The sequence below is a fragment of the Perca fluviatilis genome, chromosome 18 (genome assembly GCF_010015445.1).
Source record: "Perca fluviatilis chromosome 18, GENO_Pfluv_1.0, whole genome shotgun sequence".
Classification (NCBI taxonomy): domain Eukaryota; kingdom Metazoa; phylum Chordata; class Actinopteri; order Perciformes; family Percidae; genus Perca; species Perca fluviatilis.
In genome coordinates, this window is record NC_053129.1 from 26,782,341 (window position 1) to 26,805,550 (window position 23,210).

The following is a 23,210-nucleotide window of genomic DNA, read 5'->3' on the forward strand; positions in this document are numbered from 1 at the left end:
GGTGGTGACACACTCCAGACTCTCCTACTTCTATATTGACCCGTACTTCTGTACTATACTACACTCCATTCCTTCTACAATCACCCATTACACCAACCCAGTCCTGACAATGGGCTGTAAATCAATTAGTTGTCGTAAATTTGATATAGTTGCCGTCCTAATCTAATCTGCTATCATAACCTTGCTGAAATACATCACAGTTAAACGGGAAAATATCTGGAGATCAGTGATGCTTCTGTTCTCGGGCTCATCAGCTCTAAATTATCCATGAAGGCCAAAACACTTCAAAACAGAACATGTTCACATTCAATTATTGATGTTCTTCAGCCAGACTTTGTGCCAAAAGATCAGATCATCATCATGAAAAAAGCTGATGGGTTATGTGCAGCTCTCTCTGCATACTGTAAAGCTTAAAATGCAACTAATCTTGTTTTAAATGAATTTGAACAACATAAAAAATACAAGACACAAAAGTATGTTACTATATAAAAAAAAGATAAAAGCAAGAATAAGCCAAATAAATAAATACTCTTCAATAAATAATCTTGTCCGAAAGGGAGTAGGAAGAAGCAAAATGCTTTTTCGGGTCCTACCCCTTTTCATCGATGTCTTTTCTTCCATTTAATTCTCTCTTTTAGGAGCCAGCCAAGTTGTATCCTCCAGTTGCAGCAGAGAAGAGGAAACCAATCAGAGTTCTCTCCCTGTTTGACGGCATTGCCACAGGTACACATGTGTAGGACGATTATATTCATTAGCGATTAATCTACTGATTGTCTGTCAGTCCACCACTTTTTGTCCGGACTGAAATATCTCTACAACTACTGGATGCATTGTCCTAAAAGTTAAACAGACATTCATGATCCCCTCGGGAGAAATTGTAAATGAATAACTTTGGTGATCTGTTAACTTTTTATATAGCATCATTTAAATGTGTCTAATACTCTGGTTTGTGACATAATTCCTCCAAAACTGGAATGACATTCCCGTACATCCTCAGCTGATCTTTATGTTTAGTGCTAATTGGCAAAAGTTAGCATACACGCTAAACGAAGATGGTAAACACCTGGTGACACCTGACAACCTAATACCATTATTGAAAACATTGAAAATGTCCCGAGCACAAGTTTCCAGAGCGCAATCGAATAAATGACTTAAATGATTGATTTATTAAAAGGTTGTTGCTGGCAAATGTTTTGTCAATGAACTAATCAATCATTCAACTAATCATTTCAGCTCTAGATGTGTGTGAGACTGTAACAGAAACAATTATCCCTCTTCATTCGTGTGCGCACTAAGGTCTGTTGGTGCTGAAGGATTTGGGCATGCAGGTTGACAAGTACGTGGCTTCTGAGGTGTGTGAGGACTCCATCACTGTCGGCATGGTCCGACACCAGGGTCGCATCATGTACGTGGGTGACGTACGCAACGTAACACACAAACACGTAAGTGAAACTTTGTTTCTAGGATTCAAGGCAGAATAAATTGTCGTGTGTAACATTGTGGAGAAATTCACACATCAAAACTCACAAGATGCATTAAGTGTAAATACAGCATAAAGGAGAAATGCTTATTTCTCCTTTCATGCTAGTTGATTTGTTTTTATTGTTCTTCAAACTGCTTTTTAACCCTTCTTTCTGTGCTCATGCTGTTAGATCGAAGAGTGGGGACCATTTGACCTGGTGATAGGAGGAAGCCCCTGCAACGACCTCTCCATAGTCAACCCTGCAAGGAAAGGCCTTTTTGGTAAGAAGCAGTCTTCAAATCTGTCTGGGTTGACCACCAGAGGAAATTAAAAAAACTTGAAGGGACCAAGTGAAATTAAATATTAAAACCACAAATGTTCAGAGGCACTGATGTTCTTCGTGTGAAATGAAATATGGACCCTGAACTTTCTCTCTTTTCCCGCAGAGGGAACCGGCCGGTTGTTTTTTGAGTTTTACCGTCTGCTGCACGAGGCTCGACCAAAAGCAGGCGACGAGCGTCCGTTCTACTGGCTGTTTGAGAACGTGGTCGCTATGGGAGTCAGCGACAAACGGGACATCTCCCGCTTTTTAGAGGTAAAGTGGCATGAACACAGCCACAACAGTTATGAAATACATACAGATTCCAACACACATTTAAGCAGTGTGTGATGACTGAAGCAGGAGAGAGAAGAAATATAACGTCCCAGGCAGATGCTCTATCTCACTGCTCTGTCAGGAAATGTAAACCAACCCACCTTATAATGCATTTTGACTATAGAGCGTTTTTTAGATGCTTAAAGAGGCTTTTTATAGCCACCCAAAGTACCTACAGCAAGCAAAAAACGGGCTCAATACATCAAACAGACTGTACAACAGCAGGGGAGACCACAGACTGTCCCATTCACACTGACCTGGCAGCTTTGCCCCACGCCCACCCAATACACACACACACACACACACACTACCCTCCATCTTAACTTGTTTAACTTATACAAGTTAAACATCATCTTGAGCAAATTGGCTTTCACTATTTGTTCCACTTAAAGCTATAGTGCGTAGTTTCTGTCGCCACCATGAGGAATTCTAAGGGCCCTATTTTAACGATCTAAGCGCACGGCATGAAGGGCCTGGCGCTGGTGCGTTTAGTGCGTGTCCAAATCCACTTTTGCTAGTTTGACGGCGGAAAAAAGGGTCCGTGCGCCAGGCGCATTGTTCAAAAGGGTTGTACTTAGTGTCTTCATTGATTCATAGGTGTGTTTTGGGCGTAACATGCAATAAACCAATCAGAGATCATCTCCCATTCCCTTTAAAAGCCAGGCGTGTTTGGACCTCGGCGCATTGCTGTTACGATGGAGGATTTGCACCGTAATATTTTTATTTGTAATCTTTTGCATGTTTGTGTGCTGCTGTGCTTCCCTGTGTGTGTGTGTGTGTGTGTGTGTGTGTGTGTGTGTGTGTGTGTGTGTGTGTGTGTGTGTGTGTGTGTGTGTGTGTGTGTGTGTGACAAGCATAGCGTTTCGACCAGGTTTTTGTTGGTCAATGTCGCGATCACTTCCCACTGCCTCAAGATAGCAAAATATGCCCAGAATTCACCTGAACACACCTCCCTGTAAGACCAGCATGCCCATGGGCGCAAAGATGGGCGCAGGTGCATTTGTTATTTAAATGATGCGGGCGCTGGACGGGAAATTGACAACTGCATTGGTCTTAAACTAGCAAAGACAATTGCGTTGGGCTTTGCGCTGCGCCGGGTGCGAGATAGGGCCCTAAGTAAAGACAACAAAACTGTCCGCGCTTCCACATGATACAAGCCTTCCATGATCGCGCACTACCCCCACCCCTCCGCCACGCAGTTGCTAGTAGCCAAGGAGGACATGGAGGATTATAAAATCATGATGGATTCGGGCGCCCGGATAGCTCAGTTGGTGGAGCGGGCGCCCGTATATGGGGGTTTACTCCTCGACGTAGCGGCCCCGGGTTCGACTCCAACCTGCGGCCCTTTGCTGCGTGTCTCTCCCCCTCTCTCTCCCCTTTCATGTCTTCGGCTGTCCTGTCTAATAAAGGCCTAAAATTGGCCTAAAATAATCTTTAAAAAAAAAAAAAAAAAACATGATGGACTCTTCAGAAGAGGTCATTATCTTCACTCGAGTTTCTGCACGTGAAAGTCGCCAGACGCCACAGTCTTCTGAACATAGCCATACTCAGAAATCCAGAGAGATTTGTGTGGAGCTGAGAGTCTTAATTAGCTTTGTAGCAACTCATTTGGCGACGGCTTGAATGTGACGGACGTTAATATCAAAAAGTTATGCAGTAAAACTTTATTATTAGGACAAAACAAACCTCTTAACAAACTGAAGAAAAAAACATTTTTAGCTTGTGTAAAAAAACATCAGGGTCATCGTGTGATAACATACAGAGACCTACAGTATGACACTGGGAGGAGTCTCCCTCTCAGACAGGAAGATGTTCATATTAAATGAAACAGGAAGTAACCCTGCTGTTCCACTTCAGTGTAACCCAGTGATGATCGATGCCAAGGAGGTCTCTGCTGCCCATCGCGCTCGCTATTTCTGGGGAAACCTGCCAGGCATGTCCAGGTGATAAACACACACACACACACACACACACACACACACACACACACACACTGTGTTGTTGGGATCAGTTTACTTTCAGTTTACTTGATTACAAGTCTGACTTTTTCATCAATATACAGTATAAAAGCTCAATTAAAAGTGATGATTTAATATTTTGTCCTCTTTTTTTTCTCCATCTTCCAGACCTCTGACACCCATGACGAATGACAAGCTGGACCTACAAGAGTGTCTCGAGCACGGGCGTACAGCCAAGGTATGGTGGATACCTGTGTGTGTGTGCGTGTGCGTGTGCGTGTGTGTGTGTGTGTATATATACGTGTGTGTGTATACATGTGTGTGTCTGTGCTTATTATCATATGGTATCTAATAAGTTTGGGAAGTAAAAGGCCAAATGTGGAAAGTATTTAAATTCCATTTGATAGAAAAGAAAAAAAAGTTGGGAATTTGGCCAATTAATGTCAGTGGTGTCAAATAATGAACTGATATGCCTACAGCATCTAAAAGTTAATGTCGGGATATATTGAAATAAAAAAATAAGAAATCTGTACAGTATATATCTATTAATGTCCATTTTTACTGCATTTTATTCCTGCTACTGTCTCACCTTTGCCCTACCAGCAAGAGGATTTGTCAGTTTAAATAATAATTTGTTAACGTTGACCTTTTCATGATGCATCGTAGAAAGTTGCTGTACAAAAAGGAGGATAGCTGTAGGATTAAATAAGGGTTTGTGTGTGTGTGTGTGTGTGTGTGTGTGTGTGTGTGTGTGTGTGTGTGTGTGTGTGTGTGTGTGTGTGTGTGTGTGTGTGTGTGTGTGTGTGTGTGTGTGTCTGTCTGTCTGTGTGTGTGTTTTTGTGTGCGTTTGGGCCTGGATGTTAATTCCAGTTTGAGAAGTTGCGTACGATAACGACACGCTCCAACTCTGTGAAGCAGGGGAAAGACGAGCATTTCCCCGTCTTCATGGACAACAAGGAGGACATCCTCTGGTGTACAGAGATGGAAAGGTACAGTGGTGTGTGTTTGTGTCTCCCATTTCGAATATGTATGTTTCTGATCTGCTTTGTTTGAATTTCATTTTAGCACTTCATTAACTTTGTGTACTTATGTATACGTTTTCTATCTCTTTGTGATTAACTGATTATAATAATAGTTGCTAATTAACTTTCTGTCAATCGCAAATCATTTATTGACTTATTGTTTCTTTTAAATCCAATTCAAACTAAAATGATCAAATGTTGTGTGTGTGTCTCCCCAGGGTGTTTGGTTTCCCCGTCCACTACACCGACGTGTCCAACATGAGTCGTCTGGCCAGGCAAAGGCTTCTGGGACGTTCCTGGAGCGTCCCCGTCATCAGGCACCTCTTTGCCCCGCTCAAGGAATACTTTGCCTGCAACTAGTCACGCATCAACTCTCACACACACACACACACACACACACACACACACACACACACACACACACACCGTATGTATACAATATACAGCTAGTACATGAAGGTTGGCTGACACAGGATGACACAGATGAATGGAGATACACACATATGCACACACACACACACACACACACACACACACACAGTAAAGGACTGCTTCCCTAGACCCCATGTAGACCACTGGCTGACCTTAGTCCCCTGGTGCTACCTTGCTGATTCAAACACACACACACACACACACACACACACACACACACACACACACACACACACACACTGGTGCAGGGTTTCTGTACTTTGTTCACACGCAAACTTCCTGTCCAACCTTGAAACCGGTGTCTTCTGGCTTTACTTTGTTATAGCAGCTGGAGTTCAAACCTCCACAGTGCGCAGAAATGACAAAGATGCCTAAAATTTCTGTTTTTTAACATCTCTCTGAGTATATTAACACACCAGGGAATCCCTCTTAACCGTAACTCTATTCCTGCGTAGTGACAGTGCTGCTGGTGTATTACAGTGCAATGAACACAAATATACAAACACACACACACACACACACACAGCTGTTAACGCTCATGGTGCTGGTCAGGCAGTGATAGATTCCAAATGGTGCCACTTTAATACAACACTTTTAAAGTTTTTGGTGCTCTTGGAGACTTCAAGTCTCTGCATGTTTCAGTCGCTACAGTTTTGTGTCCCTAACTTAGTTCAACCAAACGCTTACAAGCAGGTGGAGGCAACACTAAGTGAGAGAGGTGGATTTTTAAGATCTATTTATTTGTCAAATTTAGTGAGAGTGTGCAAAGGAGCGTCCAGCAACTACGATCAGATAGATTCAAAAGAAGCTTTTTCTAATGTGACTGACTACAACTAAATGAGATTGGAATGTGTTCTGTTTACTTGGTGGAAAAGCTGCTCTGGAGTTACAAATAATTAACAAATGAAAACAAAGGTTTGTGTGGAAAAATGACACCAAAAAGGTCTTCATCGTCCCCTGAGGAAGACCACTTTTGTCTTAAATGTTGTCAGTAATTTGCGCCTTATGAAATACTGAAATAAATGAGTGAATTTTCGGGGATGCCACAGCAGTTTGAGGTTATTTTTTTTCTTTGTTCATGTTTGTTAACCTGTATTGTTTACAGAATCCCCACTGGCTTCCAGACAAATATACATACGTGGGACAACATCTAGACATTGACAGAAAAAGAAATCAAAATGAACAAGAGGAAGATAAAAAAAAAACATGTTAAGTATTTTTAAAGTTAGTTTAAAACAAGACTAATTTTGATACAAAATCTAGACAAAATAAGAGACATAATAAGTGATATTGATTAGCATGTTTCTTCAAGAATATACATTTTTAAGTAACATCTGAGCCAAGATCATAATGTAAAGCCTTGCAACTCATCGTTAGTGTTTGGAGCGCCCTCCAGTGGGCAGAGAAGCAGTATGAAGAGAGTGCATAACAAGGACACACTCATGATGGGGTACAACAACCCTATTAGTAGTCACCGGATTAGAAACATTGTAAAACTAAAGACAGAATAAAGTCGGCTTTTATACTTAAAACCTACGTAGTGCCACCTAACTTAATGAAGTTTCTCTTTAAGAATGTATTATTTCTTGGTGGTTTTTGCAATATTTTAGGCAGTGATCAAGGTCTGCTAATGTTTTGGTGAATATGCTGTGATATTCTGTGCACTAGTAGCATCTTAAGAATGGGTTTACTCCCTCATGTTTAGTATCCGCTGGTATGCAAAACTTACTTGATAACATTTGTAAAAGTGCTGTTGTATTGCATTGGTTACTGTTAACTGTTGCTCAAATGACTGTGATGTTCATCTTAATAGTGCAAAATTGGAATAATACTGTATGTCACTTTAGTAATCACGTCGCTTTTCCTGATAGAGGCTGTAGCCAGAAGTTGAGGTTGGATGTTAACAGTTGATGTCTGCATAAAAGTTAGTCCCAGTAAACATACTGTACCTGGAGAGTAGATGTCATGCTGTAATACTGTAGCAATCCTTGGTCTACTTAATGGGATCATTTTGTTAGGTTGGCAGTGAAAAAGGACACTATTTTATTATGTTGATGTACTGGAGGGAAGTTTCTGTTCAGATCATCTTTAGACAAAGTCTGGGAAAACAGTTTTACTGTGAAATGACCACATAAGGTAGTGTTCATGTAGCCTGGTCTGTTTTTGAGTTGTGACCTTTTTAAAGATCATGAATACCTGCCAACATCATAGCAACGTTTGCTTGCTATTTAAAGGATTGGAGATTGTAACTTAATTTTAAATAAGATATATTTATTGTTTATGGCACAGTCAAATACACACACACACACACACATATACATACATACATATATATACAGTATATACACTCCATACTACCATATATATCTTTCTTGATATTATTACACTGCATAAAGTCTGCTGTCTGGATTTTGTGTCAAAATCTCAGTTTAAGATCGCTAGACCGTAATGTTTTCATTTCATTTTAAAACCTTCCTCCTATCCCTCAAAAGCCACTAAAGAGCCCCAATTTTCTCACACCCATTTCTGTTTAATTTTTTTAAGAAACAAGCAGACTTCTAAAAATGTGAAAATGCAAAATGTGAGAGTTTCTTTTCGTTGCTCCGAAAACGATCAATCTTCTCTTCCACCCAACGAGTTTGAATTTGTCCAGTGAGATTATTTCTGCCTCCAGAGCAGCACTGCCTCTGAGAAACATTGAACTAAACTAACTAACTTTTTGGGGAGTTCAGCGTCGTGCTCAGCGCAACATTTAGAGTAAAAGGAAGTCTGGTGAAAAAGTTCAAACTAGTCACAGTCTACCTATTGCAGTTACGCTCCTACTTTGCTTCATTGAGATCCAAAATGTCCACCAGTTTTATCGCAGCCACATCCACTGAAACCAGAGGCAGACCTGTACTCTGTAGACACTATGCTGGTTTTCTACTTCCTATGACTGAAACAGATAGCCCTGTATAAATAACAGATACTTGTGTACAGATACACAGATACAGTTGTACCACCTGTTTCTGGGTGCTTCTTCTGCCTTTTTGCCCAATGCATGCTGGGATAAACTCTGTGAACTTGAATAGGAATAAGCAGGTGAAGAAAAATGGCTTGTCATGAAATAAAATGTTTCCAAGACTACAATACACACAGACCATATGTGTAGAAGTCCCAGTATACTGATGTTTTATTTAAACAGGGCTGTCTTTTGAGAAAACATCAATTTCAGTCTGGTGCTTTTGGTCCTCAGGCGACCATCTACTTTCCAGGAAGCCTTCAGATCCTCTGACCTTCCTCAGACACTAGCTAACAAGTGGACACACGCAGTCTATCCTGACACACAAACACAAACAGACACACACACACACACACACGCACAGTTACAAAAACCAACAATATACCAGCAGGTTCAACGTTTTTTCCATTATGTTTACTCTCCATTTATACAACCAACCTTCAGGTGTTTTATAAACTCTTAAAACTCTTTTTTACAGTGCTCTTGCAGGTTACACACACATACACACACACACACACACACACATTTGCTGGAAACACAGTGCCGACTTTCACGCTTTCTCTGAACTCCTTTCGCTACAAAACATCAACACACATGCACACACACACACTGTGTTTTTGCCGGCTGCCTGTTGCCATCAGGCTTCCCATGGCGCTGCCAGGTGTGACATCATCACCCTGCGTCGCTTGGTGCTCCCAAACCCTTCACCCAAAACCCCCCCAACTCCCTGAACCCCAGGTGCTGCATGTCAGTCAGTCAGTGTAATCTCCGATTTCATGTTAGATTAGGGAGTAATGATAATAATAATCATGGTAATAATAATTACAATAATAATCTGTTATTGTGTGTGTGTGTACTGTTCCAGGTTGGTGCTCAGTTCAGTTCAGTCTCAGCCTAGAGGGGGAGAGAGAGAGGCTAGAGAAAGCATATATTAAAGTTAGTATAGTGACTTGTTCTATTGTATCCAAGGATGCCGGAAGAAATTGTTAAGCGGATGATCTGAAGGAAACTCTCAAACAAGAGCGAGTTGAAATAACACAGAATGTAGGGTTGTAGAAGAGGCAGGTTGAGGTGAAACTATCAAAACCATCTATCAATAAATACCCACAAATCATACCCAGTAGAATCTGGGGGAAATGGATAATAATTTCCCTGCGTTAAGGCGAAAACCAAAGTTCCCAGTTGTTCCCAAAGTTTTGGTCAGAAGCTCCTTTAAGGCAAGATCATCAACAATATAGGAAAGCAAAAGAAAAGAAGTCTTCTACATAAAATTAGGCTCTGGTTTCTTCTGAAATAATGGACAGTTTTATTTCTAAGGCTGCAAGTAACAATAATTTTCTCGGTTAAAAAAAAAAAAAAAGTCTTGATACCGATATCAAGTTCCCCCGAGCCGAATGTAAGGTCTTTTAACAATTTATTTTGTTGAACCAGCAGTCAAATCTCCAAACATATTCAGTTTACCATCATGGAAGACATAGAAGAAACCAGATAATAATCAGCTGGAGCCTGATCATTGTTTTCTTTAAAACATTACTTTAAATGATTAATCAATTATCTGCTTTAGTCTTCCCTTCCACACTTAAAAATGATTCAACTGAAACAATCTTGAGAAGGGAAAATATTCAGCACAAAGTTTGTTTTGTTTATTTGCACATGCTGAAATCAATGCATGCACTGTATCTGATATCTGAAATCTGTCCTCTGCTTGTGAGATGTGGGAAGATGAAGACGAAGATGAAATGCTTTCCCATCTTTGAATGTTATATCTTATTATAAAGTAAACATATCGTAAAAAGTTGAGTTTTCTGAAATCACAAGTTTGAGTGGGTTTGAGCAGCTGCTCGTAGTTAATTGACACATTAAACTGTGCAACCTGTGACGAGGGGTGACAGCCAGCTGTTTGTTTATTTTAAAGTCTCACAAGCCAAAAGGGTAAAAAAAAAAAAGCCAAAAACCACCGGCTCAAAAGCAGAACTTCAGCTCGTTTCGTGTAATTTCATAATGTATCTGTTTGAGAGTGCAGTCGGACAAAAAAAAGCGAGAGAAATGCAGATGCTATTTTTAAACGATGGATGACAAGGTGATGATGTTCCTGTTTGCCCATCAACAGCTTTTAGGTTGAGTGATGCGCTGTTTCGAACACTGATACACTTACAAGCACATACACACGCAGAACACTGTTATCAACACACACAACACACAGACGCAGAGATACATGCACAACACCAACAAATACAATGCTGTGGCGCATGCAGACACTCATCTCATGGACTAAAGGAAAGATGAGCTTTTAGGAAAATGGAGGACCTGGTGGTGTTTCAAAAGGTGCTAAAATTTTATCTGAAAATAAGAAAAATATATTGTTAGGAGTATAAATCAAGTTTGTCTTTACAATGACTGTATTTAAGTTTGTCGTAGTAATGAAAGGCACTATTATTATTTTACTCTTGTATGAATATGAACTAATTAAAAAGGCATTTTAACTTTGTACTTGAACAATGTAAGAAATGAACCGTGAATAAAAAAAAAAAGGACTGTTTCTTGTGATTTAGTCTAAAGGCTCAGTGTTATCTACCTTCAAGGACGTAACTTTGGGTTCAACATTTTGGGGGGAAGGGGGGGTTGAGAGAAAATCGAAATTTTGAGCATCAAACACTTCCTTTCCTGCATTCTGGTGAATTTGTCTGCAACAATCTGTGCCTTTTCTAAATCAATTTATGGTGCACATGTCTTTATTTATGTAAAGGAAATTATAATAGTTTTTTTAGGGTGGGTTGCATGGCCAGTTTTGACTATTAAGGGGGTTTTGATTATTAAGGGGGTTGTAACCTATATGCCAAACTCTGCCTACTCTTAATAACTGATATAAAAGATTAATAATTGAATTTAGAAGTCATAGTTGTTACACCCCTAATGTCGGTGTATGTCTGTGTCTGTCTTTAAATAAGATAAAGCCCAGTGGTTCCAGTGTGTAAAGAACAGAATGGGTTGAAATATGTTAAAAACTTGATGCCACAAAAATGCTCTTTTACGTGCTGAGAAATATTACCATCACGTCAATGATGACAGGGATGTTTTGGGTACTTCTTATGGACAGTAGAAGTATCTCGGCACTGTTGCTAAATGTGTAGGGCCCTTTTTCTGACAATCGGTTTTGCTGATTAATACTGCCAGCAGTTCTCAAAACAACCATGTAAGGTAACTGCAAGTACAAGTATACACACACACACACACACACACACACACGTTGCATCATGAACTGCTCGTTACCTGTTGCATAGTCTCGCATTGCAGGAGCTATCTCCACAGCGCTGTGGAGTAAGGTCTGGCTACACCACAGATCCATTCCAGGATAGGAGAAAAAAAAACGCTCTGGTCTGTTTGCATTTCTTTAAACCAATCACAATCATCTTGGGCAGCGCTGATCTCCAACGGTGGCTCTGCAAAATAGTCTTGGGAAAGGAACTTGTTTTGGTGGAACATTTGCACCCCGCAAAAGAAAACAAGACAAACAATATTAAATGAAGTTAACTGTTCACATAATACAGTAACGTGAGCTATTTAAATTGGTACATGGTTAAACGTAATTTGCTCTCACCAGTGTATCGCCCGGTGTACTTGGTCCACAGCAAATCCCACCAATCGGTCCCAAAACGTCCCAGTTAGAGAGGAAGTGCCGTAAACATATTCATTGTAAATCTTAACAATCATTCCCCAAATGAACCAAGCAGGCCTGCCTTGTTACGTGATCCAAATTTTCTTCAAAACTTGCCCTTTTCAGCGAGTAGCTTGCTAGCTCAAAGTTTTAGTTGTTTCCCGCAAACGGTGACACACAGAGAAAGGAAGGTTGTCAGGCAGTTATCCTGAAAATGCTTCCATTGATCCAGACTACCTGTTGCATGTTCCCTCCAAGCTGTTACAACACAAATTATTTATAGTACGTTCATACTACTAAATAATATTCAGTAACATCAGAAATGCGGTGGATTTTCATCTGCAGACAGTAAAATACAGAGGTTGTAAATGATTCATCATTTGACACCGGTTGTACAATCCTCTGTTCACATTGCTCTCACCTTCTTAATTCCCAGCACAGCACCAGTCAGCCATGCTGCCAAGAAGGAGGGCCCTGTCTCCGTGCTGTGGTCCTTCAGCCCCATATTGCTGCCTCCAAGTTCTCCTTGTAAGCTCTTGTGAGTGGAAGCGCAGCATTCAAGTGCTCCAGGTCAGAAATGTGACATAAGAAGATTTCTTTTCCGTTCTGCAGTGTTCCATCTTAAAGATCAGTCTGTCAGTGCGTCATTTACTTTGTGATGCAGCAGTGTCTTTGCAAATGAAATATCAGAGGAAATTCAATGTTTTCGACTATTTAATGCCGGGTTGATGGCATCTAATTTTAGCCGCCTGTTTTGAAATTGACTGACAGAGTTAAATATGTATTCTATGTAGTTTACAGAATATCATTGTAAATCCTATCAAAATGATAAATGTTTACTTTAGTTGTTTTTTTTTGTCTTCTTATAGAGTTTAGCAAATGGTAACAGTATGTGGGCCTCCAAAGCCAGACTGGATATTGGACAGCATGTGTTGCTGGGCATTACAAAATATATAAATATTTTATTAACCCCCTGTAGGAAATGCACATGTTTCAGCAGCACAGTAGATAAACTAAGAGGTAAGAATAACAACTATTTGGGAATTATTTAAATGAAATGAATAAGATAAAAATATATATAAATAAATGAGAAACATGAATGGCATCAAATTAAAAAGTTATACAGGCCTACTGTGCGTGACTACATGGGGTCTTCAACGTTCTTAAGCCAAGGACCCCTTAACTGAGAGTGAGATGGAGCAGGGACCCCCTACTACGTGTATTGTATAAAATGAAGTTGCATAATAAACTAGGCCTACAATAACGTGTAGGGTGGCCTAAAGCCTTTATACATACCTTTATTGCATAGAACACTAACCTATTACAATAGCCTACTAATTGTTGGCATGATTTTATAAATCATGTTTTAATGTTAATCATACATGTGGCACAGTGAATCTGAATCCTTAGGATTAACTGTATCTGTGGATGGCCTTAGTGACTACCTTACCTATAGGCCAGTAAGAAGTGGGGATTTACATTTGCTAATAATATGTTGGATTCATGTTAAGACTTTTCAAAAATTGACAGAAATTTGGAGCCCCCCCTGCATTGACTCTGAGGACCCCCTAGGGGTCCCGGAGCCCCTGTTGAAGATCCCTGCCTTAGACTAAATGAATGGTGCGAATGTATGCAGACATGAGTCAAGTATAGTGCGGTGCAGTTCTTATTGGTAGTAGAGAGACTTATTGATGTAAAAACAATATATAGTTGACAAAACAATGTCACCAAAAAGTCCATTAGCAGCTGAACATAGTATGTATTAATAACATTGGCTGGTCATGTCAACTACTGTTTCAAAAGCAAGACTAAACTTGGCATCTCATGTGTTTATCACAAAAAAAACATTGTTTCTTTGTAGATACAACAATTAGTTATATTGCCCTGGGTTTATAGTTTACATTAACATTGGTCTGCACGTTACATATTACATTTAGTCATTAAGAACATCCACAATTCGTATAATCAGTTGGATTATAAACTCATCAGGTACTAACAGCAATAGTTCCGACAGCATTTGAAGGCAAAATAAGTCTCTGGAGGCAGGGGACACGCCCCTGTCTACTGAGGAGAGAAGACCCATCCGCTAGACACATCTCGTCTCCTATTGGTCTGTTTTACCGTTGCTCAGATTCAAGCGGCTCCTGATTGGCTGCTGCCGGACTGTCGGCGTTAAAGCATCTGAGGCTCGTGCTGTGCCAGCTGTCCTCCCGCACTCGGCTAGTGCTGGGCAACGGTGTGAGTCTCCTGCTGAGGAGGATCTGAGAATCTGGAAGAAAAAGGGTAAGGAGCAAAAACATATCGTAGTAAAATTAAGATGTCAAGGTTTATTTCATAAAATCTAGTAGTGGTTGACAAGAATGGAAGGACATAATCATCAATACTCCTAGACTATTCAAATGATTGATTGTATGTCGTCTAACGGTAACGTGAATAACCGTTTATTTCCCACTAGGTAGCCTACATTAATGTTAGCTTAATATCAGGAGGTTTTCTGAGTTTTTTTGTACCTTATTTTCTTATTTTCAGTTACCAATGGTGGATTTCTCACTCTACATCGGAATGGAAATGAATGAATACTGGATAATATTTTATATGACACTTTATGAATATCACATGACGCTAAATCATTTATGAAGATTGGTCGTATGTTGTAAGCTGGTAGCGTGTGCTTTGTGTGTGTGTGTGTGTGTGTGTGTGTGTGTGTGTGTGTGTGTGTGTGTGTGTGTGTGTGTGTGTGTGTGTGTGTGTGTGTGTATTTGGCGTGCCATCAGTGCAATAAGGATGTGTGTGTGTGTGTGTGTGTGTGTGTGTGTGTGTGTGTGTGTGTGTGTGTGTGTGTGTGCGTGTGTGTGTATTTGGCGTGCCATCAGTGCAATAAGGATGTGTGTGTGTGTGTGTGTGTGTGTATTTGGCGTGCCATCAGTGCAATAAGGATATGTGTGTGTGTGTGTGTGTGTGTGTGTGTGTGTGTGTGTGTGTGTGTGTGTGTGTGTGTGTGTGTGTGTGTGTGTGTGTGTTGGCCGTTATTTAAGTCTGATATTGTTGTATGAGGTTATTCTCTGTGTTCTACCAAATATATTGACTCACAGTGGTGATGATGATGATGATGATGATGATGATGATGATGAGGAGGGAGTAGTCATGCATAAACGAGCCTACTGATGTGTGTTTGTGGGGGGGGGGGTGAGAACATAATTTGAACTAAGGTGATCTGAAATTGTTTCACCTCCTTCTCTTTTGTATAGAGTTTATTTTGCATGCAGAGCTGCTCTGGTTTTGCAGATCAGGCAGAATTGAGGCCTTCACACCATTTGGTTTAAGGATCCTCGAGGGGGCTTTAGGGGGCTTTAGGGGGCTCCAGGGTCCTCAGTGCTCCACAATGAAATGAATACATTAGACAGCATCCTAATGAGATGACGTAACCTGTTTGCCTACAAATGATGTATTCCATTAGGGTTGCATTTATTCAGCTGCATTATCTTTTGGTCTGTAAATGTTACAATAACTATGGATCACAAATTTGCAGCAACATGAAGTACAACACAAGGCAAGGCAGCTTTATTTCTATAGCACATTTCAACAACAAGGCAATTCAAAGTGCTTTACATAAAACATTAAAGAGCAGTAAAAAAACAATTAAAAATATAAAAACATGAAATAGAATATAAGAGATATGAAATACAAGAATACAAGTTACAGTGTTACAGTGTTACAGTTACTTAAAAGAAGTAAAGTCTTTAACACAGGACAAAACTAATCCTCACATTTGAGAGGATGTAATAACAATATAATTGCTTCAGTTATTTGGTTAAATGGCAGCATGTAGACCCAGTGAGTGAGTTCTGCATGTTCTCCCCATAATGGCTGTGTAGGTACCCTCCGGCTGCTTCAGTTTCCTCCCACAGTCTAAAGCTGTGCAGTTTAGGCTACAGTAATTGTGACTCTTGCCAGTAGGTGTGAATGGTGTCTGTCTACATAGATAGATAGATGAGTGATGTACCCCACCTCTGGACCCTCCAACCCTGCAAATAATTGTTGTCTGTTTATCGGCAGAAGCATAAAGTAGCAGAACATGAAAATACTCAAGCAAAGTACAAAGTATGTCGAAATTATACTTGAGTAAATGTGCTTGGCTACATTCCACCACTGACCACTTCTTTCAAACCATATATAGACAGCAACATATTTCAGACAACAAGTCCTGGGGTCAAATTCACAAAATCTTTTCCAAGTGGTGGATATACAGTAGATAATGGCTCGATGGATGGATGGAAGGCAAAAAGTCTTAAGGCCTGGGTACGCTCGTTTGACCACGTGTAAAGGCAAAACATGTTTATAGTTTTCGACACTAGAGGAAACGTTCTGTGGTCATGTAAAATAAAAAGGTGCTTAAGAGATAATAATAATCTGTTTGTTCTGAAGTTGATATTTGGCCTGTTTGTGGCACAGGAGGAAAGGTCAAAATCAGTCAGAAGTTCTTTTTTGATAACTTTCACAAAAATATAAAATGGCAGCGTGATAAAAGAGTGCATGTAGAGGGGGAGAGAAAGAGAGAGAGAGAGAGAGATGGCCCTAATTCTCTGAGTGATGGCCTAGTTAGTTATGCGACCGCTGTTGTTATTGTCTGTTTATCTGTGTGTGATTCACTAATGGCTTATTCATCCATGAACCTCCAGCAGCACCCACAACTCTTTAAACCTTATTCTCTGTGTGTGTGTGTGTGTGTGTGTGTGTGTGTGTGTGTGTGTGTGTGTGTGTGTGTTTGTGTGTGTGTGTGTATGTGTGTGTGTGTGTTTGATGTCTATTTTTATCTCCGATTGTTTGTAAAATTGTCCAATGCACATTTGTCCTGGATTTTAAATAGCTTAGTGTTCACACCTAAGGTTCACACACACAAACACACACACGCAAGGGCTCACAGGGTATTACCCCCACACACACACACACACACACACACACACACACACACACACATATTGACTCTAACACACAAACTAATACACACTGTACCGCTCCTCCCCGTGGCAATTACTCTCCAGATCAGGCAGGAGTCAGCAGCTGTCTACTCCTTTCTTCTCACTTACAACACACACACACACACACACACACACACACACACACACACACACACACACACACACACACACATTTCCATGCCACACATGTAGCCTGCACTTGGTCAGAAACAGGCATCTGAGTTTGTCAGCAGCTCCTATGTCAAATTTAAACTGTTTGCATGCAGTCTTTTTCGGAAAATAGATTTAACTTTTCTTCATCACAAGATGGAGGTTTAATTCCTGATCCTGCTTTTTGATTTGTTTCTGACTGCAGCTCTGTCTCTGTTGAAACGATTTAAGCATTTGTGGTTATTTTAGTACAGTTTTTAAATTAGTGCATAGATTTCAAGGTGCTGTTGCCTCTCTTAGTTTCTGGAAATTACTAATTTGAGGTTATAAAATCATAGGGATTTCTAAGAATTTTTAAGAAAGCATTAAGTTGAAGCTCAAAATGTGACTTTTCTTAGAAGATATATTTCATATATCTCACATTTTGAACTACAATTATATGTATACTGTATACACAGTATGTACATGTATATAGGCAACTTTGCCATTAACGGTAAGCAAAACAAATGAAAACACAGGGTAAACTTTAAAGAAAGCAAGTTTGTCTTTAATTTTATTTCATATTAGCATTGTGGCTGTGAAGTGTGTCTTCTTGTTATGAAAACATGTCTGACGATGTGACTTTGGGAGTGTGCAGACTCCTAGAGAGAGTCTATGGATTAAATCTGCCTGCTGCTCCTCATTCATTATTGATTAACACCCCCATTAAAAAAAAACTGTCTGCATGGAGAGAAGTCAGGGTGTGTCTCAGGGTGTAAGCATATTGGTGTGTGTGTGTGTGTGTGTGTGTGTGTGTGTGTGTGTGTGTGTGTGTGTGTGTGTGTGGTGTGTGTGTGTGTGTGTGTGTGTGTGTGTGTGTGTGTGAAGCAGCTGGTCAGAGGGTGAGTGAGAAATGCTGTCTGGTGTGTCACTGTTTCTCTGTGCAGCTTTCTCTCTCTGGCTGGCTTTCATACCTGCTATGACACAGCAGAAAGCCGACACACGCACACACACACACACACACACACACACACACACACACTCACACACTAGAACTGCACTGAAGACGTTTAAAATAGATCTGTGCTTCTCAGCATGGTGATCTTTTGAAGTTTGAATTTGGATGCAGTTAGTTGAGGCCATGCAAACACTGCATATGACAAAGTCAGCTGTTTTTGGAATCTTCCACATTACACAAGCAAGTAATATAAGTAAAAAAAGTAATCTTTCCAATTTGATTTTGACCTCCGGTCCCTAAAAATACTTTTCACAATCTCCAGAGTGGATAAATCAGAAACCACCAGTCTTCTCCTTTCTTTTAGTGTGAACAGGGAAAAGTAACCAAAAAGCTTTTTGTATTAGTCGCTTACTCACAGATACATTCAGTTGTTGTGTATCAGTAATCTAAGTGCGCTGACACACCAAGCCGACCCTAAGAACTGGCCGGTCCACTCCTCGTGACACCATCACATCACTTTGCATCACGTCGCGTGCCTCATAACACCTCATGTTACGTATGTCCTATATCGTCCCCTCAGTCGCCTCATGTTGCATCACATCACTTCATGCCCCACATCATCTGTAAAGAAACAGGCTTTTGTTGAAGAAAAATAAGGCATTTAGTGGAAAAAGAAGCAGAACTACACTATCGCTGATTTGCCATGCTGGACAGATGCTGATTAGAGCCAACACACCCAAACTTACACTTTCACACCTTCCTTTGAGCAGCTGGAGGGCTTACTGTGAGTATGGAAGGTGTCAATGTCCAGAATGTCAATCATATACGTTTGCTTTCATTTCCTTTGGCTTACAGTCCTCACAGACACACAAAGCTCCCAGTGTCCTGTGCAGAGGTCTGTTTAGTCAGCGTTCCCATTCCCACACGCACACACACACACACACACACACACACACACACACACACACACAGTCAGTCAGTTAGCTGTGTGGGTTCGGACAGAGCTGACCGGAAAATAGTGACAACAACAGCTTCGGCCTTTAAATACCAGTAATAGAGGCCAGAATGTTGCGTAGACATCTCCCTCTCTCTGTCAACTTCACTATTTCATTTTCTCTCCTACTCACTCGTTTTCCCTCGTTTCCTTAATTCACAAAGACACAAACCTTTTGCTCACATGAACTACTGTACTATGGTGACATTTTTAACGTGACTGGACAAAAGAACGCAACAAACGCTGCATGCCATTTGTCCAATAAGTGTAACTGATGATCAGTATCATCCAAAACATTTGTTGTCATTTTGTCTTTGCCAGAAACCGGTTTGAGTCTGTTATGAATTGTTTTTATCTGGCAGTTACTTCCGCATTTAGGATTTAGAATTTAGGCAGGCGGTGTTTATTGCGTGAGAGAAACTGGTTTCAAACCATCCAGGAGAAGAATTTAATATTCAAAACTAAAAAGCCAGCAGAAGTCAGTTAGTCCCTTGGTTTAACACAAGGCCTGCTGAGACTGTAACCCTCCACTGTTTCCAGCATGTTTCTTCAACTGTTAAATCAGTCTTAGTGCGTTAGTATGCTTCACCATACTTTTACATGCAATTTTGTGTGTGTGTGTGTGTGTGTGTGTGTGTGTGTGTTTCTCTGTATGCCTTTCCACTGAAAGCACTCCAGTTCCCATCTCCTGGGAAACCAATCTTTTATTCTGGCTGTCAGGCCTTTAGGCCTCTGCTTTCCATACTGCACACCCCCCATCACCACCACCACCACCACCACCATGTTTACCACGATCACTTTATCTTTCATCTCTGCACAATCATCCCCTTGTACTCTTCCTTTATCTATCTATCTATCTATCTATCTATCTATCTATCTATCTATCTATCTATCTATCTCTTTTTTGCCCCTCAATTTTCTCTGAGATCGACTGGAATCTGACCTGGTGCCAAATGATTTCTGTTTAGTGCTGAAGCAAAATCAGAGCAAAGCCACATAGTATGAATGTTTTCTTATACATAACTGCTCTTGTTCTCTTCTTGAATAATCATATATTTCAAAAAATCACTCATCACGATCACTGAAAGACCATTAATCTGTTAGGCATACAGGGAAGATTTTGGTATGTTTTTTTTATTAATTAAAAAGTAACTTGCCTAACAGGAAATCCTAATGATGCTAATATAGTGAGATTTTCTGCCCAACTTTCTCATCTTTTGAGTCTTTTTAGTTTCATCTGGTTGGGCTACAAATTTCTCTCCTCATTATTCTGTTCACTGTTCTCTTTCTTGCCCTCCTCTCTTTCCTCTCCTTCCCCTCTCTATTCTCCTCCATCTCTTTGAGTTTGATTCTGTGTGACTGGGAGGCCATTGTGGCCTGCCATCAAACACATTGCATACAGCCATCCATGCAGAATACACACACATGTACACAGAGGGATGTTTGTAAGAAGAAGCTCTCAGTTTGTTGATCCCATTAGACTTCGCTAACAATGCTTTTTTCAGTAATTATCTGAAAGTATCACAAATTGGACCAATAGCTGGTAAAACCTTTTTTGATGTGCAGTATACTTTCAAATATGTAGATATTAATAAAAACACAAAGGTCTAGCAAAAGTTATACAAATCCTTCAGAATTTATTTTTATTGGTGTAGGAATTTGGAGGTGTAACTAAAATCCTAGAGTTCAGGCCAGAAACAGTATATTATTCTTATCTTAGAACAAGCAGCCAATACTGCAAATTGTTCACAAGACTTTAGCTTTATTACTTTAATTATAGAACATGTAAACATTTTTAAAAATGAAACATCAGGAACTTGCATTGAAAAAGAGTCTATGAACATTTCCCAAAGCACATGAACTGAGTGGGACATGTACTGTAAAACAACCTGAAATTACCATTGCCCCCAAGTTATTATTATCTTTTTTAAAGGAAGGGGGCAGGGACAAGATCACAAATGCCACCAGGCATTCACTTTGAAAAGTGCTCATTGTGCAACATACAGTACAAATGCCTGAAATTAGGTTAATTAGATGCATATTTTTTAACAAAAAGCCCTGTAGGACCATTCAAATTCGCCTTGCTTTACATCGTTGTAGAACGCAGTGCTGCAACCAGCAATTATTTTCACTATCAATTAATCTGTGGATTATTTTTTTGGATGAAATGTCAGAAAATAGTGAAAAATATCCCAGTGTGATGTCTTCAAATTCAAGTTTTTACCAGTCAACAGTACAAAACTCAAAAATGTTACTTTTACTATCACATTTGACAAAGAAAAACAGCAAATCCTCACACTGGAAAAGCTGGAACAAGGGAATGTTTGCTTAAAAAAAAAAGAAAGTAACTTAAACAATTTATCGACTTATTGATCAAAATGTTGTTATTAATAATTGTTCTGCCGATCAACTAACCATTTAATTGACTAATGGTTTCAGCTCTTGTATTCATTATAGCATGTCCTACCTGTCCACTAAAGACAGAAGTTATATTCCATTCCTTGTCTTTAACCTTTAGTAGAGAAATTGCAAAACAGTATAAATATTGTTCATTTAAAACCAGCTTTCTTCCTCCAGTCTGTTTCTGTTTATAAAGCTGGTAAGCTACGTGGGCTAGTTAGTAAGTAAGCAGGTATTTACAGTAAAGTGGAGGCTTTACTGAAGCCTCCACTTACCATCAGTCAGTGCAGAACTCTTAGAATCTGTTATATTGCCGCAGATACTGTAAAAGATTTGTAAATTATGGACCCTCTGCTCGCCTCTTAATATTTCATAGACCAAGCTGATGCACTAAAAGCTTGGAGGAAGTTTTCTGTCTCCAGAGACAAAAAGAGAATATGTGTCAGAAGGTGTGACTCAGCACAAAATAAGAAGATTGGTGTAATTATGCACGATTGTCCCCTTGTGCTCTGGTAATCAGAGACAGCATCCACTTTTTTATTGAGTGAAAACTTTTTCTTATATCCATATAACGTCTGCGACAAAGGCTGACAAACGCATTTACTGCCACAAGCCACATATGAGACTTGATACTTTTGGTAAATTGACTGGACGCTCACGCTGTTTCACTTTCTGCCCGGCTGGCCGAACGCCCCTAGCCTGGTCCTACCAGACTCTGGTACATTTCATTTGTACAGAGAGTCTGGCCACTTGCCATTGACAAGTGTTAAAGGTCCCATGGCATGAAAATGTCACTTTATGAGGTTTTTTAACATTAATATGCGTTCCCCCAGCCTGCCTATGGTCCCCCAGTGGCTAGAAATGGTGATAGGTGTAAACCGAGCCCTGGGTATCCTGCTCTGCCTTTGAGAAAATGAAAGCTCAGATGGGCCGATCTGGAATCTTCTCCTTATGAGGTCATAAGGAGCAAGGTTACCTCCCCTTTCTCTGCTTTGCCCCCCCAGAGAATTTGGCCCACCCATGAGAGAGACATCATGGCTTTCAAACGAGCAAAGTGGCAGTTGGTCAAGGCCACACCCCCACCCTCCACCTTGCTCCCCCCCCTTCTCCTCCTCAATAGCTACAGGCACAGAAATGGCACATCCTAAGGAAAGCTCATTGTGGGACTGGCTCTAGTGGCTGTAATTCTGCACCAAGGCTGAATTTCGGGAAAGAGACTTCAGATACAGTATTAGGGGACCACTAAGGTCTATATAAAAGAGACTTCAGATACAGCATTAGGGGACCACTAAGGTCTATATAAAAGAGACTACAGATACAGTATTAGGGGACCACTAAGGTCTATATAAAAGAGACTTCAGATACAGTATTAGGGGACCACTAAGGTCTATATAAAAGAGACTTCAGATACAGTATTAGGGGACCACTAAGGTCTATATAAAAGAGACTTCAGATACAGTATTAGGGGACCACTAAGGTCTATATAAAAGAGACTTCAGATACAGTATTAGGGGACCACTAAGGTCTATATAAAAGAGACTTCAGATACAGTATTAGGGGACCAC

General features: G+C 40.2%; 2 protein-coding genes across 7 annotated transcripts in view; both read left to right on the forward strand.

Moving 5' to 3' along the window:
- The window catches only part of LOC120546585 (DNA (cytosine-5)-methyltransferase 3A-like), a 59,443-nt gene extending 48,979 nt beyond the window's left edge, over positions 1 to 10,464 (forward strand). For 5 of the 6 annotated variants that reach the window (XM_039781602.1, XM_039781606.1, XM_039781604.1 and 2 more), the window contains 8 exons: positions 639 to 723; positions 1,297 to 1,442; positions 1,653 to 1,743; positions 1,909 to 2,057; positions 3,975 to 4,060; positions 4,244 to 4,313; positions 4,946 to 5,064; positions 5,316 to 5,457. In XM_039781602.1, coding sequence (XP_039637536.1) covers positions 639 to 723; positions 1,297 to 1,442; positions 1,653 to 1,743; positions 1,909 to 2,057; positions 3,975 to 4,060; positions 4,244 to 4,313; positions 4,946 to 5,064; positions 5,316 to 5,457 — 888 coding nt within the window. Of the gene's footprint in view, positions 1 to 638; positions 724 to 1,296; positions 1,443 to 1,652; positions 1,744 to 1,908; positions 2,058 to 3,974; positions 4,061 to 4,243; positions 4,314 to 4,945; positions 5,065 to 5,315 lie in introns of all 6 variants that reach the window. The other variant, XM_039781603.1, reaches the window with a different exon arrangement.
- Positions 10,465 to 14,093: 3,629 nt separating this feature from the next.
- Positions 14,094 to 23,210, forward strand: part of LOC120546588 (dihydropyrimidinase-related protein 5-like) — a 34,563-nt gene continuing 25,446 nt past the window's right edge. The window contains exon 1 of the mRNA XM_039781613.1: positions 14,094 to 14,468. The gene's annotated coding sequence lies outside the window, so the exon portion shown is untranslated. The remainder of the gene's footprint in view (positions 14,469 to 23,210) is intronic.